The sequence below is a fragment of the Notothenia rossii genome (genome assembly GCF_949606895.1).
Source record: "Notothenia rossii genome assembly, chromosome: 5".
Classification (NCBI taxonomy): Eukaryota; Metazoa; Chordata; class Actinopteri; order Perciformes; family Nototheniidae; genus Notothenia; species Notothenia rossii.
The window spans coordinates 23,801,834-23,829,009 of NC_136903.1; the positions used below are offsets into that span (position 1 = coordinate 23,801,834).

At 42.7% G+C, this 27,176-nt stretch overlaps 3 protein-coding genes across 8 annotated transcripts in view; 1 reads left to right on the top strand and 2 right to left on the bottom strand.

Annotated features, from left to right (window-relative positions):
- The window catches only part of mob2a (MOB kinase activator 2a), a 59,223-nt gene extending 49,918 nt beyond the window's left edge, over positions 1–9,305 (top strand). For all 6 annotated transcript variants that reach the window (XM_079685182.1, XM_079685186.1, XM_079685184.1 and 3 more), the window contains 4 exons: positions 1,001–1,161; positions 2,417–2,510; positions 6,853–6,977; positions 7,491–9,305. In XM_079685182.1, the coding sequence (XP_079541308.1) occupies positions 1,001–1,161; positions 2,417–2,510; positions 6,853–6,977; positions 7,491–7,810 (700 nt within the window). In that variant the 3' untranslated portion in view covers positions 7,811–9,305. The remainder of the gene's footprint in view (positions 1–1,000; positions 1,162–2,416; positions 2,511–6,852; positions 6,978–7,490) is intronic.
- Positions 8,427–11,723, bottom strand: kcnj11 (potassium inwardly rectifying channel subfamily J member 11). Its single transcript, XM_079685180.1, has one exon. The coding sequence runs from the start codon at positions 11,374–11,376 to the stop codon at positions 10,219–10,221; it is 1,158 nt and encodes a 385-aa protein (XP_079541306.1). The 5' UTR covers positions 11,377–11,723; the 3' UTR covers positions 8,427–10,218.
- Positions 11,724–12,419: 696 nt separating this feature from the next.
- The window catches only part of abcc8 (ATP-binding cassette, sub-family C (CFTR/MRP), member 8), a 68,937-nt gene continuing 54,180 nt past the window's right edge, over positions 12,420–27,176 (bottom strand). Inside the window, 15 exon segments of the mRNA XM_079680446.1 lie at positions 12,420–12,724; positions 13,226–13,288; positions 15,438–15,571; positions 17,099–17,202; positions 17,873–17,981; positions 18,341–18,419; positions 18,519–18,649; positions 18,969–19,089; positions 19,957–20,070; positions 20,445–20,547; positions 21,059–21,151; positions 21,664–21,891; positions 22,532–22,698; positions 25,465–25,715; positions 27,030–27,126. Of these exon segments, the coding sequence (XP_079536572.1) occupies positions 12,587–12,724; positions 13,226–13,288; positions 15,438–15,571; positions 17,099–17,202; positions 17,873–17,981; positions 18,341–18,419; positions 18,519–18,649; positions 18,969–19,089; positions 19,957–20,070; positions 20,445–20,547; positions 21,059–21,151; positions 21,664–21,891; positions 22,532–22,698; positions 25,465–25,715; positions 27,030–27,126 (1,932 nt within the window). The 3' untranslated portion in view covers positions 12,420–12,586.

The following is a 27,176-nucleotide window of genomic DNA, read 5'->3' on the forward strand; positions in this document are numbered from 1 at the left end:
ACCCCAACATTCATCGCTTCTGTAAAGTCCAGCTATGGTGCAGCATGGCCTGAGTAAAAGTGAGAGGGGTTTAACTGTTGCTGGAAAACAGTCATTAGTGCTGTGAGAACAGCTCTCTCCAGTCCAGGAGCCGGAGCTGCCGTATACAGGGAGTGGGACTGGGGCGGAAAGGGGACAGAGCCAGGAACCCATGGCTGGATCATTGTGTTTAGACAGAGGGTGTGGAGAGAGGGGCAATGAGAACTGATTGAAGGGCTGAGCGCAAGACGGGCGGAAATGAGGGTCAACAAAAGCGCAATAAATTCATGCAGCAAACTGAACTCCCTTGTCCTGAAGCAACCCCAAACAACGGTAGCAGAGCCAAGATGGAGCAAAATGAAGATGAAGGGATAAAGTCATCACAGGGGAAGGAAAGCATTGAACAGATGCTGTCGATTACATTAGCCTCTGATATTCCCAGACAAGGATTTCAACCTTCGACCCCAGATTGCACTGCTTCCATTGATACAGACAGGGGCTGGGGGGGAGGGGGGGACAGCCCTGGAAGTGCAGGAAGAGTGTGATATGACATCCCGGTGCTAAAACTAGCAGTGGAAGTACAAGGCGCTGGGGACGGCTGTCTGAGTGGAAGCTAAAGACCTAACATCAGGTCAGAGGTCAGAGTTAGGGCTCAGGTACAGAAACAGAGGACCCTTTGTTCAGGTCTCTGTGAATACAGTTTTTGAAAAGTAACGTTTTTCTGTGATTTTTGTGAGAGTGGCGATTCAAGTGTCTTGTTTTTTAAACTTCTATGCCTGAGCTGAGTTAATGTACAGGTTATGGGTATCTTTTTCATACAACATAACCAGTCAGTCAAGTGTATCCAATTCATTGCACTGTCAAATAAAACGGCAACTAAACCATTCGCATCAACCTTTGCTTTCTCACTTTCGTTATCTTTTATTGCTCGATCGAGTCATTTGCAGCTCCTTAACCTGTCCCCCTCTCTCCTGTGTTTCAGGAAGTCGAAGGCGAAGCCAAATGGAAAGAAGCCTCCGGCAGAAGAGAAGAAGCAGTACTTGGAGCTGGAGTACACAAAGATCCGTGTGGTGGACTTTGACCTCAAGGAGCTGGTGGTGCTGCCCAGAGAGATAGACCTCAACGAATGGCTAGCCAGCAACAGTGAGTTACCCTGTAGTCAATGATAGAATATATGTGTGGTACATATAGGAGCTCAAACAGTCAAACACATAACTGAGGAAGATGTCCTGTACAGGCAACAGGCTGTTAGCAACATGGCCATATTTAGAATGTGAAAGGGACACATTATCTTATTTATGAAATCAAAATTCATGGCCCTTGTGCAACATTGGAATTGTTTTTCCCAATTGGTATGCACTTGTTTGGAAATGACGAGATGTTCCAATGTTTCTGGAGCTGCAGCTCTGACAGAGCCAAGCCCATAACACGATCCAGGCCTGGCACCGCATCGAGTCTGGTCCCAACAACACCGCACAGCGCTTCATTAAACACCAGCTACTACTGCCGGCTTCAGCCTTTTAACTCATATTGACATATATAGTTGTCCTATTGAGAATCATCCGTCTCCCTCCCTTTGTTTTCGATAACATATGCAAACCAGTGTGAGGGAAAATTAAGAAAAACAAGCGTTCTTGTTTTTTTTTTTAAAGATAGGACATGTTTTCACATGTTAATGTTTTGTAATGAGAAGTTATGTAAGCTGACTTGTATCAAATTGTGTCTAATACTAATTGGGATTTATCTTGAACAAAAAAATAATGGCTGAGCTTTCTTTTAATTAAATAGTTTGGTTAACAAAATCAATAATGACTGGAGCCATGTCCTTCTTCCAACTCGTGTAAACAAACAGTATACTTTTTTCAGAATTGGATCATTTCTTTAACTTTAACGTAGATTGTTGCACCTTATTTAACATCATAAGATGCAGGTTAATCAGAAGGTGTATCCTGTGAAGCTTCATATTTCCTTCATAATTCATGTAATTCAAAATGTTCAGCATGTCATAGATGATTACGTTTACTCTAACAACATCCACACTGACAGTTTTCAGCAGAGCAGGCTCTGTAGGAGTTTCCCTTCTGGCAGAAATACCTGTTTCAGGTTTAAGTGACTGGAACAGCAACTTAAACGCTTGTGGAAGCTGCAACCACTTCTTATTATTTTCATTTTTCCTCACACGCTGTTAGAGTATGTGATGTATTGGTGTGCATGTTGCTTTCCCATTGATCACAGTGATAGATGCAGTAGAAAAGTACACAGTCCTCTTTGAAGTTCAGGCAGTATTTGAGTTATTCACATCATTCTGTGCTGTTATTTTAGTGTCAACACTGAGTTATTCCTGCATAACAAATGAGACACCGACTTACAACAAAATGTCTGTTTCTCTTTGCTACAGCAACAACATTCTTCAATCTTATCAACCTGCAGTACAGCACCATCTCAGAGTTCTGCACTGGAGAAACCTGTCAAGCCATGACGGCCTGCAACACGTAAGTTATCTCCGGAGCTTTTGGTTTATTCATCGCTCACCTGCCGCGCTCCATTGGTTTATTTATCAGAAATTGGTTAATTCATCATGGGATGTTTCCCTGGTCAGCGAGGGACGGCTCACAGAGGGTGCTCTCAGGTTCATTTGAGTCTTTGCACGTCCAACATAGTCCTGGAATGTGCAGCATGCAGAGTCTGCATACTGCGGTGAGCTGTTTATTTACCTAAAGGCCTTTGTACATTTAGTATGTACATTGTGTCTCCATGCTAGCTGTGATCCAGCACTGCGTATTAAAGTCTCAAAACTATAATCCACTATGGAGCTCAGCAGTCTGAGTAACTCAAAGGAAGTGGGTTGTTTTAAGACCCGATTCCCTCTTTTCCTTAACAGCCAAAGCTACACACACAGGTTTGACCCGGAACAAGACTTTTTTAAAAACTATTTGTTAAGTTTTCAATTGTTTATGCCGCAAAACACAAGCAAAAACCCCTATAAGTGTTTCGGAATATCCTTATTGCCAATGTCCCTACTCATCGGCAGTTGCTCAGTCAGTAGGGGCTTGGACTGGGAGCTGTAGGGTTGCCGGTTCAAGTCCCCGACCAGACCTAAAATATTGAGTGTGGACTGCTACTTGGAGAGGTCCCAGTTCACCTCCTGCCCTGCCGTGGTGCCCTTGAGCAAGGCACCGGACTGTTTTTTTACCCCTTGACATCATTTAGTTTCAAACACAGACAGTGAAGCTGCTGCATCTGAGCCCTTAGTAGAGCAGTTAGAGATACACAAATAAATAAACAAAGACATCCTGGTGATACATGCATGCTTCACCTTTCATCCCTTTTGGTCCAGGCTGTGTTTCTTGCTGGTACATGAAGTCTGCCAACATCATTATAGCCACTTCACAAAAACTCCCTAGATGGAGTGCAGTGATCAAACTGTGACCAAAAAAGTCAGCCATTAACCTCAGGACATTAGTTAATATGCTAATGCCAGCAATGGGGCTGCCAATAACTCACTGGGCAGATTCCTCAGAAAAACGGCCTGTGATGTTTTTAGGAGGTTGAATGATGGTTAATTAATGGTTAATAAAAGTCAGTTAGACGCTTCTTTGCGCGGTAAAACAGCACATGCCTCTGCAGTGGTTAATGTTAAAGGATCATCACATGGAGGGCAATTCATGCCAAGCTACCAGAAGGGGAGGCGACTGACTGTAAGCATTTATCCAACTCGTTCGCCCTGTCGGGGCGGGGTGCGTCTTTATGTGTGAGCTCTCGTCTCCGTCATTGCCCCCGTGTACACTGAAGGCTGGAAAAACCTGATTCCCCACAACACTCGCTACACAGCTCCTAACACATTACATGCGGTCTACTAGCGCATGTGCAAATATGACAAAGGCACCGATGACAAACAACACATTCATTGAGTAATGATGACACATATGTGACAGGTTTGCTGAGAGTCATGAGTTAACCTCTCAGTCAACAGTTGATCTTTCCACTGCTGTCACCTTTAGCTGCTGCTACGAACCAACACCCTGAGCAAATGCTAGAAGCCAGAGGGCTTCGCCTGCAGTGTGTGGAGAGAGGAGAGAGCAGTGTGTGGAGAGAGGAGAAAGCAGTGTGTGGAGAGAGGAGAGAGCAGTGCGGATTAACATTTTTTTGTTTGCAGTCTCTATTGACCCAAGGAAAACAGACGCAATTCTTTAAAACATTTGAGTTCTTCTCACAGCTCCACCCCAGATTACACTTAAATGGTAATGAATTCAATAAAACTGTTTCTTAGTGGAGGCACACGGTCTATGATTGAACCTTCCCCACTGCCCACTGTCCAGCACCCCACCCTTTCCTGCCTGTGCAGGACCTGCTGCCCCCCCCCCCCCCCCCTTTTCTGTGGTGAACTGAGCCACAGTCGCAGCAGCGTCAGTGCCCCTGCCCGAAGGCAGAGCTCAGCACTATTTTTGGAAGAAAATGTTTCCATGAGCTATGAGGGAACGGAACCATTTTGTAGCTATTTAGACTCATTTTGTATGGGAGGGGGAATAGATGTGTGTTTGAGATGTGTGTGCTCACACTGTTCATTAGCGTCGGGTTCTTATAGCCCATTTACCAAGAGTCATTTACAAATCCCCTATCAAATATTTAATTCCCTATTTGCAAAGACTTTGCGAAACATTAAGCTAGTCATTAAACTCAATCATTTAATCTGTTTACCTAAACTTTTCTCCTTGGGGTGTGAATCAGACACAGCTTGTTGTGTTGTATTTCTTTTATCACATCCCTTAAACATATAGACTGCACAGTGGGCCCCCCTTCCCATTTCATCATCACTTATAAACATTAGGGGTGCACCGAATGGGAGATTCTTGGCCGAAACCGATACCGAAAATAGGAAACAGTTGGCCGAAAACCGAATGCCGAAAGGCCGAAAATGATTAATAGAAATATATATATATATATATATATATATATATATATATATATATAATGTATACATTTTTTACCAATGTTGTTCAGCTACCTGATTATGGAAAAAGACATGATTATGGCAAAACTTAACTTAAATAATAATCACTATTATGGGTCCATAAAACATTTATTCAGCACTTTTGAATGCATACAGTACGTTAATTTCAAGTCAAGTGCATTTTCTTTTCTCTGTAGGATAACTACAACAAAGTGCATTCAGAACAAAGCCAAGGTGCTTTAAAATAAACATCTAGGCCAGTAAGCCTACAACAAAATAGTGTAAATAAAGACTAACAGCCAGGCCTTCAACAACAACAAATGCAACTATAAGTGCATGCATACAAATGTGCAAACTGGATAAATCCACATGAATGTAACTATTTACAAATTAAATTACAATTTAATTTCAAGAATCTAAATAAGGCTGTCTGTCCTCATAAACAAAGTAGTAAACATTGTATAAAGATACATAAAGTGAAAACTGGATACAAAATCCACAATCAATTACAAATTAAATTACAATTTCATGAGCAATGTAAACAACATTGTATCATTTAGATACCGAAAGTACAATATATTGAACACTGTGCTGCTGTCATTTCCCCCTAATGATAACCTGAGATGGTGAATTATAACTCACAATGAAAATTGTTCAGGAAATGGTTCAGGAAATGGTTAAAAAGCCGAAAGGGCCTTTTTAACAATTTTCGGCCGATAATTTTCGGCGGCCGAATATTCGGTGCATCCCTAATAAACATCATAACATAAACAGAAACAATTTATTGGAGATTGGAGGGGGAATAGGAGATGACATGATATACGGTTATACAAACAGTATAGAATAAAGAAAGAGAGAAAACAATACAATAAGACAGATTTTTAAAAGTTTAATACATTTAATATAATCCTTTCCTGCCTTAACCAATCTGTTCATCAACAGTAAGTAAACTGTCCTCCGTAGAATTGTTTATATTGTTTGTGCCAAGGTTTCATCATGTCGGAGTGTTTGTAGGTTAGTCAGCGTCACTCCCACACACAAACAGTCTAATCCTGAGTGAATCTGGTGGTCAGCAGGGTCAGGTATGTGGACCCCTTACATTCCTCAGGATTTGTAATGTTTGCCCCACTGCCTCCCGGACCCTCTAATTGCCCACAGAAACACCTGCATGCACATTTCTCATCAGTTTATGAATCGACCTCTCCAGATTGCGGGTCACTCAGCTGGTCTATTGTCTCCGTGGTTACTAGTCCCTGGTTAGCTCCTTCATCCTCTTCCTAAGGTGTCTGGTGACCTTCTAGCGTGACTGGCTCTGTCCCTCTGACCTGCTGATTGACATTTGTTAACTATAACTCTGATCCGCCCGCCTACACTTCAGCTATCTGGGTCATCCCCTCCGGAAACATTTGATCAGCAGAGGGATCGAGGGGAGGGGGGGGGGGTCCTGTAACAGCAGGAACAACAGGAATTTTTCACAATCTTGAAATAAAAGCTCCGGTTCAGGGAGCTGAGAGAGTCCACCAGAATGAATCATGATATCTGGATAAGGATGTGTTGTAGTGCAGCTAGACCATATCTTAATCTGCACCGAGTCATTTATAAAGCAAGAAGGCACTTAGACAATGGGTTTTCCCTAAATGAGGAAATAAGGGATGTCTCATAGGCCACCTGCATGTTGTTTTTGTTCCTGCTTGAATACATTTCATCACCAGGAAATGCACCGCCTTGTCTTAAACCACAAGTATATTTGATATAAGACATTCACTATGATTAATAAACCACAGTTGTGTAACAGTATCATGTCCCACAGTGATATGTCTTGCATGGTATTTTGCAATGTATTTGTGATACAGGGATTCATGTTGTTTTTTTTCTCTTTTTAGAATATACTACTGGTATGACGAGAGGGGGAAGAAGACGAAGTGCACTGCTCCACAATACGTCGACTTCGTAATGAGTCTTTGTCAGAAACTGGTCACAGATGAGGAAATCTTTCCCACAAAATATGGTGAGTTTTCCTCTGAAGGTTACTGCCTGCTAGAAGTATCTGCTGTGGTTCTGCTGCCCCCTACTGCCCCCTGCCGCCTCAGATGGAGTCAATGACTAGTTAAACATAAGGATATTGATTATATTTATAGCATTTCACAATCATTTTCCCTGTCGTTTAATCTGCCGATTACTTCCTCGTCAATTGATTGTTTATTTAGTTTGTTTTTAAAAAAATATTTTTTAAGAAAGGCTTATTACAATTATCTGGATCTGGATCATAAATTGACATATTTTGATTGTTTGAGGGAATATTAGTATATCAATTAATAAGGCTTTGAATAATGTTTTAAAGGGCAAAGGAACTCTTCTTCTTTTTGTTTTCCTCTTTTTTAATGTAAATGTGACCACTTTTTGATTGTACAGGTTTTTCGAATGGCAATTTACAAAACTCTAAAACACCAGCAGTCCTTTAATCTCCCTCATGGTGAATATTGTGCCTAATCCTGTCTCTCCTGTTTTCTTTTCTCTTCAGGCAAAGAGTTCCCTAACTCCTTCGAGTCCTTGGTGAAGAAGATCTGCCGGTACCTGTTCCACGTGCTGGCTCACCTCTACTGGTCGCACTTTAAAGAGACGGTGGCTCTGGACCTGCAGGGCCACTTGAACACTCTGTATGCACATTTCATCATTTTCGTAAGGGAATTCAACCTGGTCGACCCCAAGGAGACCTGTATCATGGACGACCTGTCCGAAATCCTCTGCGCCCCCGCCCCGCCACCCGCGCCCACCCCAGCACCTTCCGCCCCAGACTCGGCGCCCTCCCCTTCTTCACAAAACCATGTGACGGAGAGATGAGCGTGGGGGGGGGGGCGGCGGCGAGACATCAGCCCCGGGGTGATTGAAGATCAGATAGAGAGAAGGAAAGACAGCCTGGCCCCCTTCCTGGGCGCCAGCAGGACTTAAGAGACCTTCCACTTCCCTTATATTTCGCTACAACACCATCCTACCAGCCGGAAGGAAGGAAGGGGGGTGGGGGGGTGGGGGGGGTTTCGAGGGGTTTGGGGTGGCGGGGAGGGGTTTGTCACGCCAGCAGGAATTGGCGTGAGCGTTCCTCCCAGGGGCAAATCCCTCCCATCTTCTCTGCAGTTTAAACTAGGAACAAAAAGTATGTGTATGTTTTATTTTTTTTGGTTTTATTTCACTTTCATTTTGTTGAAGTTTTATTTTTTTTTGTGGGAGGGGGGTGCAGTGTGTCCCTTCACCTCCCTCTGACCTCTACCTAACATACAGTACAGGAAGGGGGCTCTGCTTTGCTTCAACCTACTATTGTACAGTGCTGTCGATGTGTGGAGAGAGGGGTCCCCTCCTCCCTGCTGGCGCACGGCCACTACGCTGGCCAATAGGGAGCCACATTGCTGCCTGGCGGGGCGATACTAGCCAATCACTGTTTGGGTTGTTTTTGTGGGGGATGATTAAAGCGCTTCCTACTCAGGACCTGAGAGATACGTCACTGCTGCCAGAGAGAATGTAACTCTTTATTTCCCCTATTCTCGGTCCCTTTTCCACCAGACTGCTCAGTCCTTCATGAGAGATGTTGATGGTGTTTAACTATAGTCACATTGCCCCTAACAAACATGTCCCAGAGCCCACCTCTAGAGGGCAGCACACATAAAGAGAAGGTCACAGACACAGGGAGAAGACAAAAATAATGATTGTATGTGAGATATTTAATCTGATCAGAGAGCTGATGCTTTCAGACAGACTGAGGCTGAGTCAGAGCTGTTTGCTGGTGTTCAGCATAGCAGAAGCCCCCCCACAAAAAACAACACCACCTCCACCCGCTCCAGCAGCACAAAAGGACAAAGACATGAGGTAATGTCTGCAGGCCCACAGAGGCAGAGATGGAGACAGACAGAGGGGTGGGAGTGGATGGTGTGGAGCTGCTCTGCTGTGTAACAGTCACCAGTACTCCCAGTGCAAAATAACACAAATCTCCACTTTGTTTGACCTCTCCCCTTTTACAATTTGCTTTTTAAAAAAGATTATCAGAGGAAGATTAGTTCAGAGATAATAACAATAATGGTATCATTACACATGTATAGAAAATGCACAGTCTGCTTGGACTTTACTGTACAAAGAATCACATTCGGGTTCTATCAGACATAGCCTCTGTATGGAGGAGGATTGGGTTTATAATTCTCCTTTTTTATTTATTTTTTATTTTTATTTTTTTTGCAGGGTTCTTCAGTTTTGGCTCTCTTTTTTATGTATTTTAATTATTAACTAAGTTAAAAGCAATTTAATATTTTAAGCTCTGCGGATTATAATCTAATAAAAGAGAGAAATGCCATCTTGTGTCTGTGTCTTTTTTTATCAGTGTGTCAATTATTCAGGACGAAGGAAACATGAGCGTCTTGTGCTCAGCCTCATAAACACTGCTATTTTTAAAAGGGAACTCAACTTAGTTCACAGTTCACAGGTCATGAGGAGTGCTGATCGGTTTGTAAACACAGTTTCTAATATGTTCTGTTACTGAAGGAGCTTTGTACCCCAGACTGCTGGGGTATGTTTTGAAAGGGACGGAGGTCAACCAGGAAGGGAGGGTCAAATGAATAGATGGTTGCATTATGGGAACTGTAGGATTGCGTTTTTGAAGATTTGAATCCTACTAGGGAGAAGAAGTCAGAAAATCTAAGCCTCTGCTGTTGGAAATATTCCTTTTTTGCTCTGTTGTGAGTAGAACTAAAACAATAAATCAGACAGGAAAGTTTATCTATCGACAGTGACGATTTATGACATTATACAAATGTATTGCATAGATCTTTGTCTCGATTTCTTTACCAATTTAAAGTTATTTTCTGCTTGAAAAAAATATTAATCGTTGTCCTTTTTACAAATCATGATTAAGACTCCTTATAAACAACACACTTATTAATTTGAGAATTATTATTATTTATTGCTTATAAATACATGCAGCCACTTTTGATTAAAACAAAGAAATCAAACTCATCCAAACTGGACTTTCTTTTCATTCTGGGTACCAGAACTCCCCTGTTTTTATAAGAAACTGCAAACAGAATCTACCTACGGGTACAAATAAATAACCTGTTATTCTCAGTGCAATCTATGTGCATGGTCACACTAACCCTGAGTAAAAGCTTGTTGATGTGCGTATATCTGACTGCATAATATAACTGTGATGTGGATTACCGATAAGAGCAACATATATTAATTATAAAATCATATTTGTCAATTAAAAATCTTTACATTTCCATCCGGGACCTGCGGGAGGCCACGGAGGCCCGCCGCCTTCTCACGGTCGCCCGCAAGGTTACGCCCTCGTTCAGCTTAAAGCGCGCGATGCCTCCCACATCGTCCAGCTTCTTGGCGCTGCAGGAGGGAGTCGGGACCTTCATCGTGTTCCCGAACTTGGAGTAGTCCACCGCGTACATGCCATCCTCCTCCGAGACTGTGGGCACGAAGCGCTGCCCCCACAGGATCTCCTCCGACACATAGGATGTCCTGGCCTGCATGGTGATGCCCGTGGTCTCCACCACCCCCTCCAGCACGGCCACCACCTCCACGTTCTCGTGCTGCAGGTCGAAAGCTGACATCGAATACAGAGGGCTGTCCTTGTCGATCACGTGACAGATAATTAGCGGGGACACCAGGAAGATGCCATTGGTGCCCACCGGGTTATCCATGTGGATGTCCACCTGGTCCAGAGGCACCACGTCGCCCTCCTGTGTGGAGGTGCTCCGGACCACCTGCAGCCGTACGGTGGCGCTGATGATCATGCTTTTTCTCAGGTCCCCGATGCGGATCATGAAGCACAGTTTGTTGTTCCGCACGGAGATGACTGCGTGCTTGCTGAAAATGAGCGTCTCTGCGCGCCGATGGGCCTGCGCAGTTTTCATGAAGATGCAGCCAAGCATAATGGCGTTAATGAGCAGCCCGACGATGTTCTGTATGATCAGGACGACGATGGCAGATACGCATTCCTCCGTGACCATCCGGCCCCCAAAGCCGATGGTCACCTGCACCTCTATGGAGAAGAGGAAAGCGGAGGAGAAGGAGTGGATGTTCGTTACGCACGGGACAAACTCTTCGTCTGTCTGGTGCAAGTCGCCGTGCGCAAAGGCAATGAGCCACCAGATCATCCCAAAGAGGAGCCAGCTGCACAGGAAGGACATGGTGAAAATGATGAGCGTGTGGAGCCATTTTAAATCCACCAGAGTTGTGAAGACGTCCTGCAAGAATCGACCCTGCTCTCGGATGTTGGTGTGCGCTACATTGCAGGTGCCATTCTTGGCGACAAATCGAGCTTTCCTTGGTTTGGCTTTAAACTTTGGCTGCTGGACATTCTCAGCCAAACGTGTGAGCAAGTAATCCTCAGGAATGAGTCCTTTCCTGGACAACATAGCGCTCCCATACTATAGTCCCATGAAAAGGGAAATATTTATCTTTATGCCAATGCCTGTTTTTACCAGCCGAGCTCCTCAGCAGCTGTCGGGTGTAGGACGGAGGGTCATGTCCGTTTTCTGGAGGTATGTGCGCTCCTCACGTTGCCTCTAGATCAGGCGCGAAGTCCCAGGAGAAAAAAACTTTTTTCAGCTCCGCAGCTGCCCCCGTCACTCACAGCACCCACCGACACACCGGGAATGTATCAACGCGCCGCCCCGTCCCACCGTGAATCCACTCACTGATGGTGCGCATTAAGTGAGAGGTGCAGGAGCATAATGGGCCTCTGGCTGACTTTGAGCACCTTTGGGTGAGAAGGCAGCCTTTAGTGGCACAGTTGGCTCTGTGCTGACTCTGCCACTTCACTAAAGCTCGGTAACGTGAGATGGAGACGAGGAGAGGTGGAGAGGAGGTGCCCCCCCCCCTCCCGTCCACCATCTCTGTGCTGCCCTTCCTGTGATTTTCAATGCAGTAGGCCCATCACACATTAAAAGATGTGTTTAGTTGGGCAGCCACAGGCAGCTTACGCTTTGAGTATGTAATGGGTTAAATATAGGACACTATGGAAAATCACCCTCAGGCTTTTCGATATAAACTTGGCTTAAGAAGAATAGAAAGCCGGCTGTTCACCCATAGGACCCAGATCTAGTTTTCTAATTAAACTCCCATCCTGGGGTTTCTTCCCTCTCATTTCTCTTTCAACACCACCCATGGAAACTTTATTTTACAAGCCACTGTTTTCCTTTGAAAGGCATATAACTTTCGAATATAAGTCAGCCAGCAGCTGCTCCTCCCACTCTGACGCGTCTGAGTATAAAATGATACTATGCGGTGTTTTGGCTCTTTGCCCACCGGCATCATGTATCCCTCAGCTCATGTTCACCCTGCATCGGCCAGTGATTTATGTGTTTTGTACAGGTCATAACTTTTCTGTCACACAAGCACAACAAATTCTCCATCCAATATCTTTTTCAAAACAGCCCCAACCAAAGAAACACACATGTTAATGATATTTTTATCTTTTATTATCAAATAATTAACTATTTTATGTACAAATATTATACAACATGATTAAAAAATTAAAAGATATATCTTCTGATATATCTTTCATGGGACAATTGCACTTTGAATGTCTTCCTCTAATGCTTCTTCTCACTTTCTGTTCTTGTGCTATTTGTCTGCTCGCACGAAGGCTCCGAAGACGCTGTCCTCCTTCTCCAGCAGGGCCTCGGGCCGGTCGTACTCCTGGATCACCCCCCGCTTCATCACAATCACCAGGTCGGCATTCAGGATGGTGTGGACGCGATGCTGAGGAGGGAGGGGGAGAAAAAAATAATGTTTACACAACTTAATGAAATACCAGTCTATGAAATACACACGCAACTTGCTGTTACACTAAAGAAAGAGATGAAATGAGAGTCTGGCTGAGGAAAATGTTCCTCCGCTGCTTTTTAAAGTCATCACAGGTTTCTGGTTGCCCTTCCTTTTTTCTCACAAGTTCATCTCATCTGAAGTGAAGAGTTATTACATTTTAATATCCCTGGGTTATCTTTATTTCATCATGAAATTATGTGAAGAACCCAGTCGCAAAATTGTCCAATAAGTTTAGCCTCTTCTCTGATTTCCCCTCTCTCTTACCTTTCAGGAAACAGTCCAAAAAAAATGTGTTTTTGTTTTTGTCCACACTGCTGCTTTGCATCACTTTACAGGAACTGCATCAGCAGGAGGAAGGTCAGCGCTCTCAGGGGGAAAGGGAGCGCTGCGTGTTTTACTGTTACTGCCTGGCACAGTGGGGGGGGAGATACTCACTGCTATAGTGACCACTGTCCGGTCAGCAAAAGCGGTCATCACCACCTTCTGCAGGATGCTCTCCTGTGGGGACAGACGAAGGTTCACAATCAAGGACAAAGTAAATGAAGCAAAAATAAAAGTCCATTGGAAAAGCGTACATGTTCTGTTGCCCTGTTTAACACTGTGTTACACTCCATATCCTTATTGCATTGCACCCTATACTATACCTCATACTGTACTTTATTTTACTATATTGTGTTGATATCATAAACTCTACTATGTCATCTTATACGGTTTTGACCACATCATATCCTCCTGGGAACCGAGGAAAACAAATGTTTTCCAATCTTCTTTATTTTCTACCTATTTAGGGTTAAAAAAACATCTTGCAATTTAGACTTTTTAAATGTAATTACATTTTTAAATGTTACAGTATGTCCACTGTAGAGGACGTCGGGACCATTTTAGTTTGAAAAGACAGCCAAAATGAACAGATAGACTATGTAACGTATTAGGGTTATAGAGTGATATTAATAAAATAATACATTCACCTTTATTTAAAACATAAATGAGTAATTGATCTGAACATTGCCATTTATTTGGTTACAAAAAAACTAGTTTGTTTTTTGTTGAATCTTTCCAGATCTTCAAAGACCTGTAGTCAATGTACTGGGAAAGTACCTCATTGACTCCAGTCGGCACGGGCTGTATGATCATCTTGGCTAGTTTTATGGATGTGGTCTCCATTTGACCTGCTCATAGAAACAAAGCTTACATTCCTGAGGCAATTCTCATTTCTCATGGCTCCACTTAAAATAAAAACAACAATAAGACATGCGTGCCAGTCTTGGCCCACAGAGGGACATGTCTTTCCCCCTCGTCCCTATCCGTCTCTATGTCTATATCTGTGTGCTCATGGAGCCTCCTGCATCTTCCCCCCCCCCCTTCTTCTTCACCCTCTTCTATCCCAGGTGTGAAAGCCTCATCTCTCATCATCTGAGAGCTCCAAATCTGAATCTCAGAAAATGTCTGCTTCAGTTCCGTCTCCTGCAACAATATTGAGTCATTAAGTGCATGAAGAGGGTCCATTTATAAAAGAGCTGCTATTTCAAAACTTGAATTATTGAATTGCTTCCAGAACTAATTATATAGTTCCTCACATGTTAATAAACAAGAACATGTATGATTTTTATGGTAAAAATAACAATTATTAAACAATATTTGACTTCTCCTCCTGCTTCTATAAAATGTTGTTTTTGGTATGCCAGTCATTTTGGATGAAAAGAAAGAGGAACTTCCCAGCATGCAATTTTAACCAATGACATATCACTGGAAAGCCCAGGATGTCCTCTGTACAGCACAGCAGGGATTGCTGTACCTCAAAAGAGTAAAAGGAGATGCATGTTAACTAAATGTCCACTACAATGGACATTTGTCAATGGGCTGGGTCCCAGGAGTATATAGTATTTATTTGTGTGCTATTCAATTTCAGGCAACACTTAATAATATCAATACACTGGGGAACACTGTTAACATTTCATTACAGACACATTTGATAGTATAATTGATAAAACGATATAAAAAGTAAGCATATTATGTAAGAAAATGTAAGTATAGTACAACATGAAAGTAGATATGTTGTGTTGGTAAAATTAATAGCTAGTATAGTATAGTGACATAGTATGTCATAAAAAAAGCCAGTATAATATGTTCACCCTCTCTTTCTGAGTTACACACCTCCACTCCGTCTTCCTTTTTATTCTCCTATTCATTACCAACGCATCGGTTTCAGACTGTAACCAAGACCTGATCAGAACCCGGTATCAATACCATAATTACATAATATCTTCAAATAAATTGACTAACAGTTAACATAATTATAATTAAATCCATTTTTATATCAAAATGTTTCTATATGATCAGTTGATTCAGTTGCAGATTGTACATCTACAACAAATATCTCTTTAGTTATTTCAGGGTATCTGCACATTTTTCCAGCAAACATTTATTGACTTCCTGTTTAAGAGCTCTAAGAGGAACAAAAAAACCTACTTTTACTGCAGTGAAAGAAAATCGATGACTTGACTTCAGTGGACTCCAGTATCGAGTTATATTAAGGACTGAAATATTCATTGCAATTTAGCTAATATCACTGACTTTAAAAGAACCCACCCTGCACCATTTCCCTCTGTATGCCCTGACACACTGACACACACTGACACACACAGACCGTTGCCATGTCGATGGACGCAGTGGCTTCGTCCATGATGAGGATGCTGCTCTTCCTGACGAAGGCTCGGGCCAGACAGAACAGCTGTCTCTGACCCTGACTGAAGTTCTCTCCTCCCTCTGTCACCATGGCATCTGCAGAAGAAACAATTATAATACAGCAAACAAAACACATCAATATTAATATTAATTTATCTTACGTACATTAATATACAGGCGGGCAGATTTGAACTGCTGACACGTGACATTGGCACGACGTTATGCTTTCAACTAAATGAGAGGGCAAATTGATTGGCCTTTAACTCTTAGCTTCCACATACATATCCTATTGATTTTCCATTCACATCTCTGTGTTATGAATGATGCCAAGTCTTACATTATACTTAAAAATTCAATTCCAGCGATTTATCAGTTTGTGTTTTGAGTTCTAGAGATGTTCAACCTTATTGGGCAGTTAAATAGTAAAGAGATACACATCAACCATGGGAAAATTGCTGTGTTTGCTGATTAAATGATTATTTTACTATCATTTGGGGAAGAAAATGAAAATATTTGTGTGTGTTTAGCGTTGAATTAATATATTCTGTTATTATAACAAAGTTTATATTCACAAACTATATTATTCAAACTGTGCACCCTTTAGAACTCACTGCAGTTAAGATTAGTCCACTTTAAATGCGACATTAGACTCTTAATTGTAACTATCACATAATTAAAGGGCAAACCTAAGTAGCCATTAAACCCTGATCAATATCTTGGCTCTAGTATATGAAAACTAAAGCGGTGAGTGGTGCAGTTTGAACCTCTCACAGACCGACACACACACATCTGCCAGTGTCACATGGACTGAAGCAGTCTGTTATCCCACCAGAGCAGTGAGCGGTTGCTCTGATCATTTATAAGAAGGACGTTTAGAGGGTGACAGACATAAAGGTGATACACTGCAGACTGACCGCAGCTAAAATAAGACTCTGGGCAGAGAGGAGGCCCATGCATCAGCATACCAAGCATTCACCACATATGTAGGTTGCATCTGTCAAAATGGAACATGGCCCTCAGATTATATCTGATCTGAAGGTGAGAGTCACTGTCATGTCAGAACCGTGACCTGAAGCCTACTAAGAATAATGTGCCTGTGAAACTGTGCAGGGTGGAGCTGCCACGCACAGACTACAGCTGGGGAAGGGAGGTCAAAGATTCATCCATCTGATACAGCCGCCTGCCTAATCTGTGTCAGGACACCGGAGAAGAGCTGAACAATTACTCTGAATACAAAAAAATATACGCAATATGTAATAGTACCATATCCAAATTCCCGAAGGCAGAATTATGTAAAAAGCTACATTTACATCAAAATACCACTCTGAATTATGTGGTGTTGCAGAGATGTCCCGCTACAAATTGTATTCTAGAGATGTTAGAACAATTCTGTGTTTGGTACAGATCCCTGAAAAAAAATCCCATCATAATCATTTTTTTTATTTGAATTATGAACATATGGGCAAATGTTTTAGGCACACACATTACAAAAAAACGATTTAGGCACACACATTACAAAAAAACGATTTAGGCACACACATTACAAAAAAACGATTTAGGCACACACATTACAAAAAAACGATTTAGGCACACACCAACATTACAAAACAAATATGTTCTCACCCAGCCCTCCCGGCAGCGATTTAACGATAGGCTTCAGCTGAGCAATCTCCAGAGCTTCCCAGAGCATCTCTTCTGTCGCCTTCAGCTCCGGGTCCAGATTGAACCTACACACACACACACACACACACACACACACACACACACACACACACACACACACACACACACACACACACACACACACACACACACACACACACACACACACACACACACACACACACACACACACACACACACACACACACACACACACACACACACACACACACACACACACACACACACACACACACACACACACACACACACACACACACACACACACACACACAAACGCCTTCTCTTCATTCCATACTAACATTGAAGGTAAAGTCGTGACAGTTTCATCATGATCTCTGTTTAGTGTATGCTTAGGGGAGTGATAAGGTCATAGCCCCGAGACCAAACATTTCAATAAGCATTAAACTAAAGTATATTTGTATGTAATTTAACTGAGATACCCCACACTGACAGCATCATGCAGCCTCTTTAATGTAGTCTCATCTGTTCTTGCCCAGCATGACACAGCTTTTATGGTCACTGCTGCTGGAGTCTATAAATAAAACCTCTCTGGTGGAGTTTAGAGGAATGTCCTCTTATCTACAGACCCTCAGCCCTACTCATGCTGCATGTGAGTGTTTCAGAGTGTGTCAGTTTGCCAGCTGGCCCTGTTTTTAGAGATGTTCTGTGTCTTTCTCTCTCTGCTATGAACCCTGATGTTGAGGTTTGTACCGGATGGCTCCGCTGAACAGGATGGGGTCTTGGAGGATGATGGAGAGGCGAGACCTGAGGGTCTGCAGCGGCAGCTTTGAGATGTCGATGTCATCGATCACAATCCTCCCTGTAATAGAACAAAAAATCACATTACACATAAACTACACTACAAAGAGCAGTGACATTTGGGATTTTTGACACTTTTGGATCCTGTAGTATTTTTTACTTTTTATTTTTAATTATCCAGCATATTAACACTGTTTTGTTTATATTTGATATAACATTTTTTTATTTAAATTAAAAAAAATTATTCTCTTTTCCACTTCGACTAAATTATTTTAAGTATTGTATTTTAATGTCTGAACACACTTCTTTTTCTGTGATCTGTCTGTGTGTCTGTGTGTCTCTGTGTGTCTGTGTGTCTGTATCTCTTTTCTCTGACCTACCTTTCACTAAATTGAATTGAAGCATAATATTTTACTGTACCCTCAAACATGTCCACCATGCGGAAGAAGGCTAAGGAGAAGGAGGATTTGCCGCTGCCTGTCCAGCCACAGATCCCCACCTGAAAACAAACACATCTTCACCATCACTGAAATTCAATCATTTATCATATTAACCTGGTGTTTGCATTTGAGTTCTTGTGGTTACTGAGTTTGGCTACCTTCTGTCCAGGGTTGATGTGTGCGTTGACATTCTTGAGTACAGGTTTCAGAGTGGCGTCGTATCGGACGCTCAGATTCTGGATCTGGATCTCTCCCTCCCCGGGCCAGCCGTCAGGAACCTGAGACGCAGCTGAGGCAAAAGCAAAGCACGTCACGATTTATTTATAGATGATGTTTAAATGAAATTAACAATTTGTTTTAATGCCAGGAAGTCACTAGCCTCTTTGAAAAAATCCCTTCAGAATCAAATGAAACATGAATGTAAGATTAGGCTATTTAAAGGCTGATAAGCGGGCATGATGAGGATGATGATGATGATGATGATGATAATGATGACACCTTCTTTGGTTGACAATGATGAATGAAAATGTCCAGGCGTAAATCTCAGACAAGAAACCAGATATGATTTGTTTGTGAAGATGGCATTGTGAGTGTGTCGCTGCACTCACTGAGCAGTCCTTCATAACTCTCTGGTTCCGTTTTGAGCAGGCCGTTAATCCTGTTGACCGAGCCAAGCTGTACCTCCATGTCTGCCAGGTTACGCACCATCCAGTTCATGTAGTTGGAAACCTGAGATACAGAGGGAGGAGGAGGAGGAGGGTAAATGTTACTGTAGGCAGACATTAACTCAATTAGCTTTTTATTTTAGGAATTTGTCAAAGGGTCTAATGATTTAGGTAACATAAGATCAAACAGACCTTTTCAGTTTATCTATAGAATAGTAAATCCTCTTTTGGAGACACATTCACTTTGAATGGATAACAATCATGTATTGAGTAAGACCTACGTTTTATTAAAATCATGTATGTTGTAGCTTGTGTTTTTATAAAAGAAGAACTAGAGAGCAAATGTGTTTTGAATTCACTTATTATCATATAATCAAAAGCTGTTTTGTATTTTCTGCAGAAAGAACAAAAAAGTGAAAAAGCAGCTAATTATGCATCTTGATCTTATCCTCCTTTTTAAAATCTCTTCATGTGTCTCTCCCAAGAAATAAAAAGAACAAGAAATGGTTAAACTGTTGCAAGTGATATTTTGAAGCTGTATGTTTTTTTAAATTAATAATCCATATAATCAGGGAATGTCTTCATGCAGAACATGACACTTTATTTCAAATTGCACGTTTGGGGAGGTTTGGCTAAAAACACCTGTATTCGTCTTTAAAGGTGCAAGTTTACAATGTGCAAGTTTACAAGCTATAAAACCAACACACACACACACACACACACACACACACACACACACACACACACACACACACACACACACACACACACACACACACACACACACACACACACACACACACACACACACACACACACACACACACACACACACACACACACACACACACACACACACACACACACACACACACACACACACACACACACACACACACACACACACACACACACACACACACACACACACCAGGAGTGCGTAGGTCAGGCCCAGCCCCACCAGGCCAGTGGACAGCTCGTTGTAGAGAGAGTTGGTGATGGAGGCCACGGCTGCCACCAACACCACACACGCTCCAACATACTCCTGCAGAGACAAAATCAACTTCACAGCAGGAAGATAATACGGCACCCAATTATTCAGCTAGGACAATACAAATAGATGCAGATACATTATCGCAGATTAGTTTGTTGCCAACACACACATACACACACATACAATATCTTAACACCTCTGTTATGTTGAAACAGGAGAGGCCAAATGACCAGCATGCCGCACGCAGCTGTTTCATAACCATGAAGGTAGAGTGTGATATTAAAGAGTGAGGAACAATTCCGTTTTTCAGAATCCCAACAGAGGGAGCCAGCAACATCAACAGAAATGTGAAGCAGCTGCTGTCTGGCGAACAGTCAACAGGTCTGATCTGAGGGTAAGTAACAGATCAGAGGACGGGGCTTTACCATGCGGACCTCCAGCCAGCGGTTGGCTGCCGTGAGGAAGACAGAGGCGATGTTGTGAGCGTCCGTGAACTGAAGTAACCTCTGTCTGAACCGGGGCTCATACCTGCCAATCAAAAAAGCACATGTCTCATTTATATCAGTCTCACTTTTCTACGTGTTATGTCCTGCCTACACTTTTTTCCTGCTAGTTTGCAGTCATTAACCTATTACTCCTTTATTTTCTAATTTCTTAAATGTGTTAACCTGTGTTGACAATGATATATATTACTAATATTTGTTTGAACTCTTTCATCATTCTGAACAGCAAAGCTCAAACATCCAAATGAAGCAACAACAAGCACATTTAGAGTTTAAATCCTCCTCTTTGTGCAAAGTAATACACATTTATGCAAATCTGCCAGTTAGCCTTGAGGCTAGTTTTCATCTGTAGTCCTGGGACAGATGTTGTTAGTCACCATAAAGACACATTTCATTTAAAGTAACAAGTAAATCCATCAGTAAAATGGAGATAAACCTAATATAGATGCTTATATTACTTGAAATGCTAATACAAACAGTAATCCTCAGCTCTTATTGCTCATTTTCTTAAAGTAGTTGAATCTACTGATATGTACCTGAGGGCCCTGATAGTGGTGAGACCTTCCACTGTCTCAGAGAAGTGGCAGAGCAACGGGAGCTGGGTGATGTCCACCAGCTGCTGCAGGTCCCTGACCACAAGACAGAGGGAAATATCAACTGTAGCAAAGTTCAAATTATTTGAAAAGGTCGATAATGAAACAAAAGAAAGATAATGTCACTGTGACATGCATCCCACTTCTGTGCAGCCACTTGCATTGGACGGTGGGTCATGGCATGCATGTGTTTAGTGGGAAATAATTACACTATAGTGTTGGTGAAACCAGTGGCAAACATTTTTACAGCATACATCAAATTTATTTCCCAAAATGTCTGTGCGTTATGGGGAATCTGTTAATTATATTGGGTGACTCAATATATTCTCCCTCAAAATTATATTTATTTAACCCTTCAATTATTTGTTAATTAAAAGTTCAAATAATGATAAAAATGCAATTTCAAAGCCTGCCAAAAAGCATGTTAAAAAAGGTGGAGAAACCCAAACTGATCTTACTTCTTTCACATTTTCTAATGTCTAATTTCTCACACAAGAACATTAAAAACAATCCTCTGTTATATGCTCTGACTCAGGGAGCCGACTCACCTGGAGGCCACCCTGAAGTACTTCTGGATGAAGTAGCAGGCGATGGTGAGCGGCAGCAGGGCGAAGAGAAAGACGGGGGTCACGTAGGAGATGACGCCCAGGGCGGACACACACAGCAGGGTGGAGCGGGACAGGCACTCCAGGGTGGTGGGGATGTGCTGGTCGATGGTGTTGGTGTCTGTGGAGAACCTGTTGAGGATGCTGCCGAGCGGAGTCGTCTCAAACAGCCTGCAGGGATAAAAAAGATGTATTAACACTCAGAAATCTATTTTCCTTTTTTAATTATAATAGTGATTTCATTTCAAAACCATTTATTTGCCCAGATTGTTTCTATGATATACTAAATCCTTAGATACCATAATTATATTTCAGAGATTTCCACAAGACAATATTTATGAATCTTCTCAGATGTGGTGGTTGAATAAATGATTTAACGTGAAATGCATCTGTTTGTTTAGCTGTGTGTGAGTCTATACATTACATGCAGGTTTTTGATGTGCATGCGGACGTCTTTATGTAAGTGATGTCTCCTGGGCTCCATGTAAGGAAAGCAGATGGTGCCTTGGGTAATGGGGCGAACAAAGATGCTTTTAACAGCGTTTCCATGTTTAATTGATCTGTTCCAGCACACACACACAGTATCAGTGAGCATTCATCTCTCTGCCTCCTGCACACTTCATGAGGCAGAGCTACAGTGAACACAAACACACACACACACACACACACACACACACACACACACACACACACACACACACACACACACACACACACACACACACACACACACACACACACACACACACACACACACACACACACACACACACACACACACACACACACACACACAGAGAGAGCGTCAAACCTCATGGGGGCCAGGATGATCTTGTTGAGCAGGTCGTGGTGGAGCTCTTTGGCCACTTTGAGGCCGGTCCACTCCACGGCGACGGCGGTGGCGAGACACAGGACGATGCCCAGGCAGCACAGCACGCTGAACACCGACAGATACCACGAGTGACTGAAGCCACAGCCCTGCAGAGAGAGAGGAGGTTATAATAATATAATACAAAACAATAATATCCATATTTGTGTGGCACATTTCACACCTAATTGTAGCTCAAAGTGCTATAAGCCTTTGCATTAAAAACACAACTAAAAGATGACAAATTAAGTGAACTGTCCCAAGTCAAACATTTAAGCTGCTCTTTACATTTTTGTCCGTCCAAAGTTTCATAATTTTATCCTCTTAGGCATATCTCTTCATACCTCTTAGGTGTGTATAGCAATAGCCACAGCTTGTTTTATTCATAATATTTCTAAGAGATAAAATGTACTTTTACTCTGGTCCACCAATTTCTAATCAGTTTATCGTTGAGTCTAAGTGGACGTTTGTGCCAAATATGAATAAAGCTTTATGTGGAGATCGTGTTCAGGTGTTACACAAAAACAAATCAGTGAATTTGTTTGCGGCCTCAGTAAACCCAAAGCAGAAGAAGAAGAAGTGACGTCTGACTTCATTTGCGTAACCTTCCCTCAGGGAATTTATTCCGGTGTGAGCGCGATCGGCTCTTAGATCCATGGGGCTAAGTGCTGGGAACTAAGTACGGCAAAGTACTTGGTGTGAAAGCGGCTATTGCTTCAATCAAAGTCACCCAGGAACTCCTCATTAACTAAGCATTAACGAATGATTCATTAATACAGTACCCCCCAGTCTGTTTACCAATAACTAACCATCAGTTCTTCAATCGCAGTCACTCAGGAAATCTTCATTAACTAACCATTAACTATCTAGTCGTTCCTTATTCACTACTCAGTAACTAAGCACATTTTCTGTACCTTATTGTACCATATTTATTTTACAACTCAAGTTAGCAGTCTGGCAGATTCACACAGTGTAAGTCATGTGCCACAGTTTGTTTTTTGATAGTAGCAGAGGACTTCTGATTGGCCCACATAACTCAGATTAGATAAACCTGGCAAATCCTCACCGAAGCTCAGCCAAACAACGTGTCCCTGGCATTGAAGCGACAGTGTTCACTTGTGCAATTTGTAACTATGTGTAAGTGTGTGTGTGTGTGTGTGTGTGTGTGTGTGTGTGTGTGTGTGTGTGTGTGTGTGTGTGTGTGTGTGTGTGTGTGTGTGTGTGTGTGTGAGAAAAGAGAGGAAAAAGAGAGACGAGTGCACTCTCGTCAGGAGGACGCAGTGCACTTCAGACTGCTGTCTCCCCAAACACCAGTTGACTCTTGTCACACACACACACACACACACACACACACACACACACACACACACACACACACACACACACACACACACACACACACACACACACACACACACACACACACACACACACACACACACACACACACACACACACACACACACACACACACACACACACACACACACACACACACGCACTCACACACACACACACACACACACACACACACACTTGTCTTGGATCATAATCAACTGCCAGCAGCTGGGGTGACCTTGACGTGTGACCAGGGACGTCCCTCCCTACAGGAAGATCACGCAGACTGCATGGGGCCTCACTTCGCGAAAAGGGCCTCATCGTGCGGAGGGAGCCTCAACTGAGCCGCAAATGGGACGCACCTATGCGCATTTCCACTGCAGCGCGTAGCACGGTTTAATAGTGTGGCGCGGCACGGTTCCGCCGCTGCGAGGCTCCACTAGCACCCCAAACCCCCCGTCGATGCTCGCGAAACAGAGGGCCTCAGCATCTAACTTTGCGTGGGGCCTCAAGTTGGCCAGGGACGGCCCTGCGTGTGACCGGCGCAGCTTAATCTTCGCTTGACTGTGTGTGGTAACTCTCTGCTTTTCTAAATGTGTGTGTTTTCTGTGTGCTTGCAGGTGCCAGTTAAAGATGATATTGGGAAAGAGGTTGCTGATAATAAAGCCAGCTTTAAATCGTAAATATTTAATCAGTTGCGCCGTTAGAACTCTGGGCAGAAAGCTTATTTATTTGTAATATTTATAATTTTCTTCAGGTATTTGAACAAATCTACATGAATCAAACTGCATTTTTACATTTCCCAGAAGGACTTTTCCCTCAATGCATTCTTGTTTCTCTAGCATGCAGATGAGTCTGAGCTGCAGCTGCTTCAGGCTGCGTTAGCAAACGCTTCATCTGGAGCAGGCAGTGTTTCAGGTCAGCTCCACTCAACTGAGACTCACAGGAGACTTCGTGAGAAAACCGTTATGTAATTTCCCTCCAGCATGCTCTCAAAAAAGTGATTATTTAAAATACGGTATGCAGTCTTTATTTTCCATATTATGGAAACATTCGCAAAAGCTTGTAGAATAAGGAAAATGTATTATTTTTAATTAATTTATATCACTTTCCACTGACATAGAGCAGAGTGAATGCCTGGGTATCTATGAATAGATGTTTTTATACTGTAAGGTTGTGTTACTTCTTTTGCTTTATATGTAATGTATTCAGTCGCAGAGCTTGCTCTCAATGGCCTTAGTTATGATGGTATATTTAATACATAGAATGTGTAGCTAGACGGGATAATAATTCAAAATAAAGTTGTACAACTAAGTCTCTTTTCTTTTTTACTATTCCAATGATCCTCTGGTAAACACACCAGATAAAACACAGAAGGAGAAAAAGCAATGGATTGTCATTAAGACGCTTCAACTACAGATTTTTCAGTGACAATCGCAACAAAAAAAAAATGTATGACTGCAAAAACTGCTGATCAACATAATGCTTTGGACAGGTAACAACAAAGCAATACAATCACAAACCACGTTCTGCCTCACCTGAACGTCGGTGCAGTTACGAGCTGTTGCTAAGGTCTTGGCGGCGATGACGTGTGACGTCCAGTGGAACAGCCAGTAGTCGATGGCGACCATGAGGGTGTGTTTGAGGAGCTGGGACAGGAGGAGCAGGGTGAGCAGGACGACCCCGGCGGAGGACAGGTAGGTGCCGCAGGAGCGCCAGGGGATGGTGGCGCGGTGACGCATCGCCTGGGACATGATGTCTTCATCGTCGCTCTCCTCCAAGGACTCCTCTGGGATCAAGACAGAGAAATGTTCAAATGTTTCAGAGTGGTGGTTCAGTGTGAATTATAGAGTTGTGTCGGATAACATTATCGCATTTTATAATACGTAATAAAAGCTATTGGTAGTTTACATATAAGACTATTTCTGTATTTACCTGTGGACTCCAGTGAGTACTGCTCAAACTGTTTAACTTTTCGGACATTCCTCCTCTTACCCTTCTTCCTAGAAGTATTATTATTGTCATTCTATCTATTTCTTTCCTGTTCTGTCACCTTTTCTGAGACATTTCTTCGTTGTTTCCCCTTGTATCTGTCTAAACAACAACTCCTAACCCAGAAAAGGAAACCAAATAGGACATATTCTACAGGCCACATCATCTAATATCATGTTTTCAACACCAAGTGTTTTTCAGGGGTAATGAAGCAGCCATGAATAGCTGGCTGGGGGTGATGACCTCCCGCCTCCTCCCTTCCCTTGATGTAAATATAAATCGCATCACATCATGCAGAAAGGTCTGGAGCATGAGGCTGCTCCAGGGGGTCTAACAGGCTGTTAGAGAGGAAACCGGAGGGTAGCGGAGAAAAAGAAAGGGAGAAGATGACTGACTACTGTAACTACTATTATCTACTGTGCACCATGCTGGCATTATGTTAAACTTGAGGAGTTGGAGTGACAAATGATTGGGGAAAAAATGTGAAAAAGAAAATGATGAGATTCTAAGGGGGTGGGAGAAGCTGCGAGTTGCTTGCAGCGGCACGATGCCACAGACTTGTTTTACACTCCATGCTTTCTGGCCACACCTGTTTGCTCAAACATGAGGGCAGCAGCTTGTGCTGGGGACATCCCATAAGTCCACTCAGAAGTGCCATCAGCACACGGGAGACAACTCAGAACACAAATAAAGAGTACAGCCACTGCAGCCCAGCACCTCCTCTCAGTTAACAGCCGAGATAAACAGTTAAAGGATTATAGTCGGTGTGAAGCACGAGGCTGTGAGAGAGAGAAGGTGCTGATATATCTGTTTGCTGAGAAAGTCAAAAAGACATGAGACACAAAGACAAGAAGAGAGTCTGGAGCATTGTAAAGTTTGCATTTGGGATGGAATACATTGAGAACAGACAGTTATGCAGATCATTCAAATAAATGCAGCAGGACGTTCAAATGAAGCGGATGAGCTTTTAGAGTAAGAGGTGCTGCTCCTCGGCAAATAGACACAACAGGAGAAGAGAAATGATATTCTGCCTTTATTATGAAGCTGAAGTCGGTAAATGAATGACTGCAGTTGTATGTCAGGCTTGCAGCTTTTTCCTGTAACCGCTCACCTTCCTCGTCCTCTTCAGTCCTGGCAGCATCTCTGGAGTACATGGCCCTCCGCAGGTTCTTCCTCTCCATATCTGTCATACTCGCTGCCTCTGTCTCCTGGAGGATAAATAAAGAGAAATACATGATTCTCCTGAGAATACTGAAGG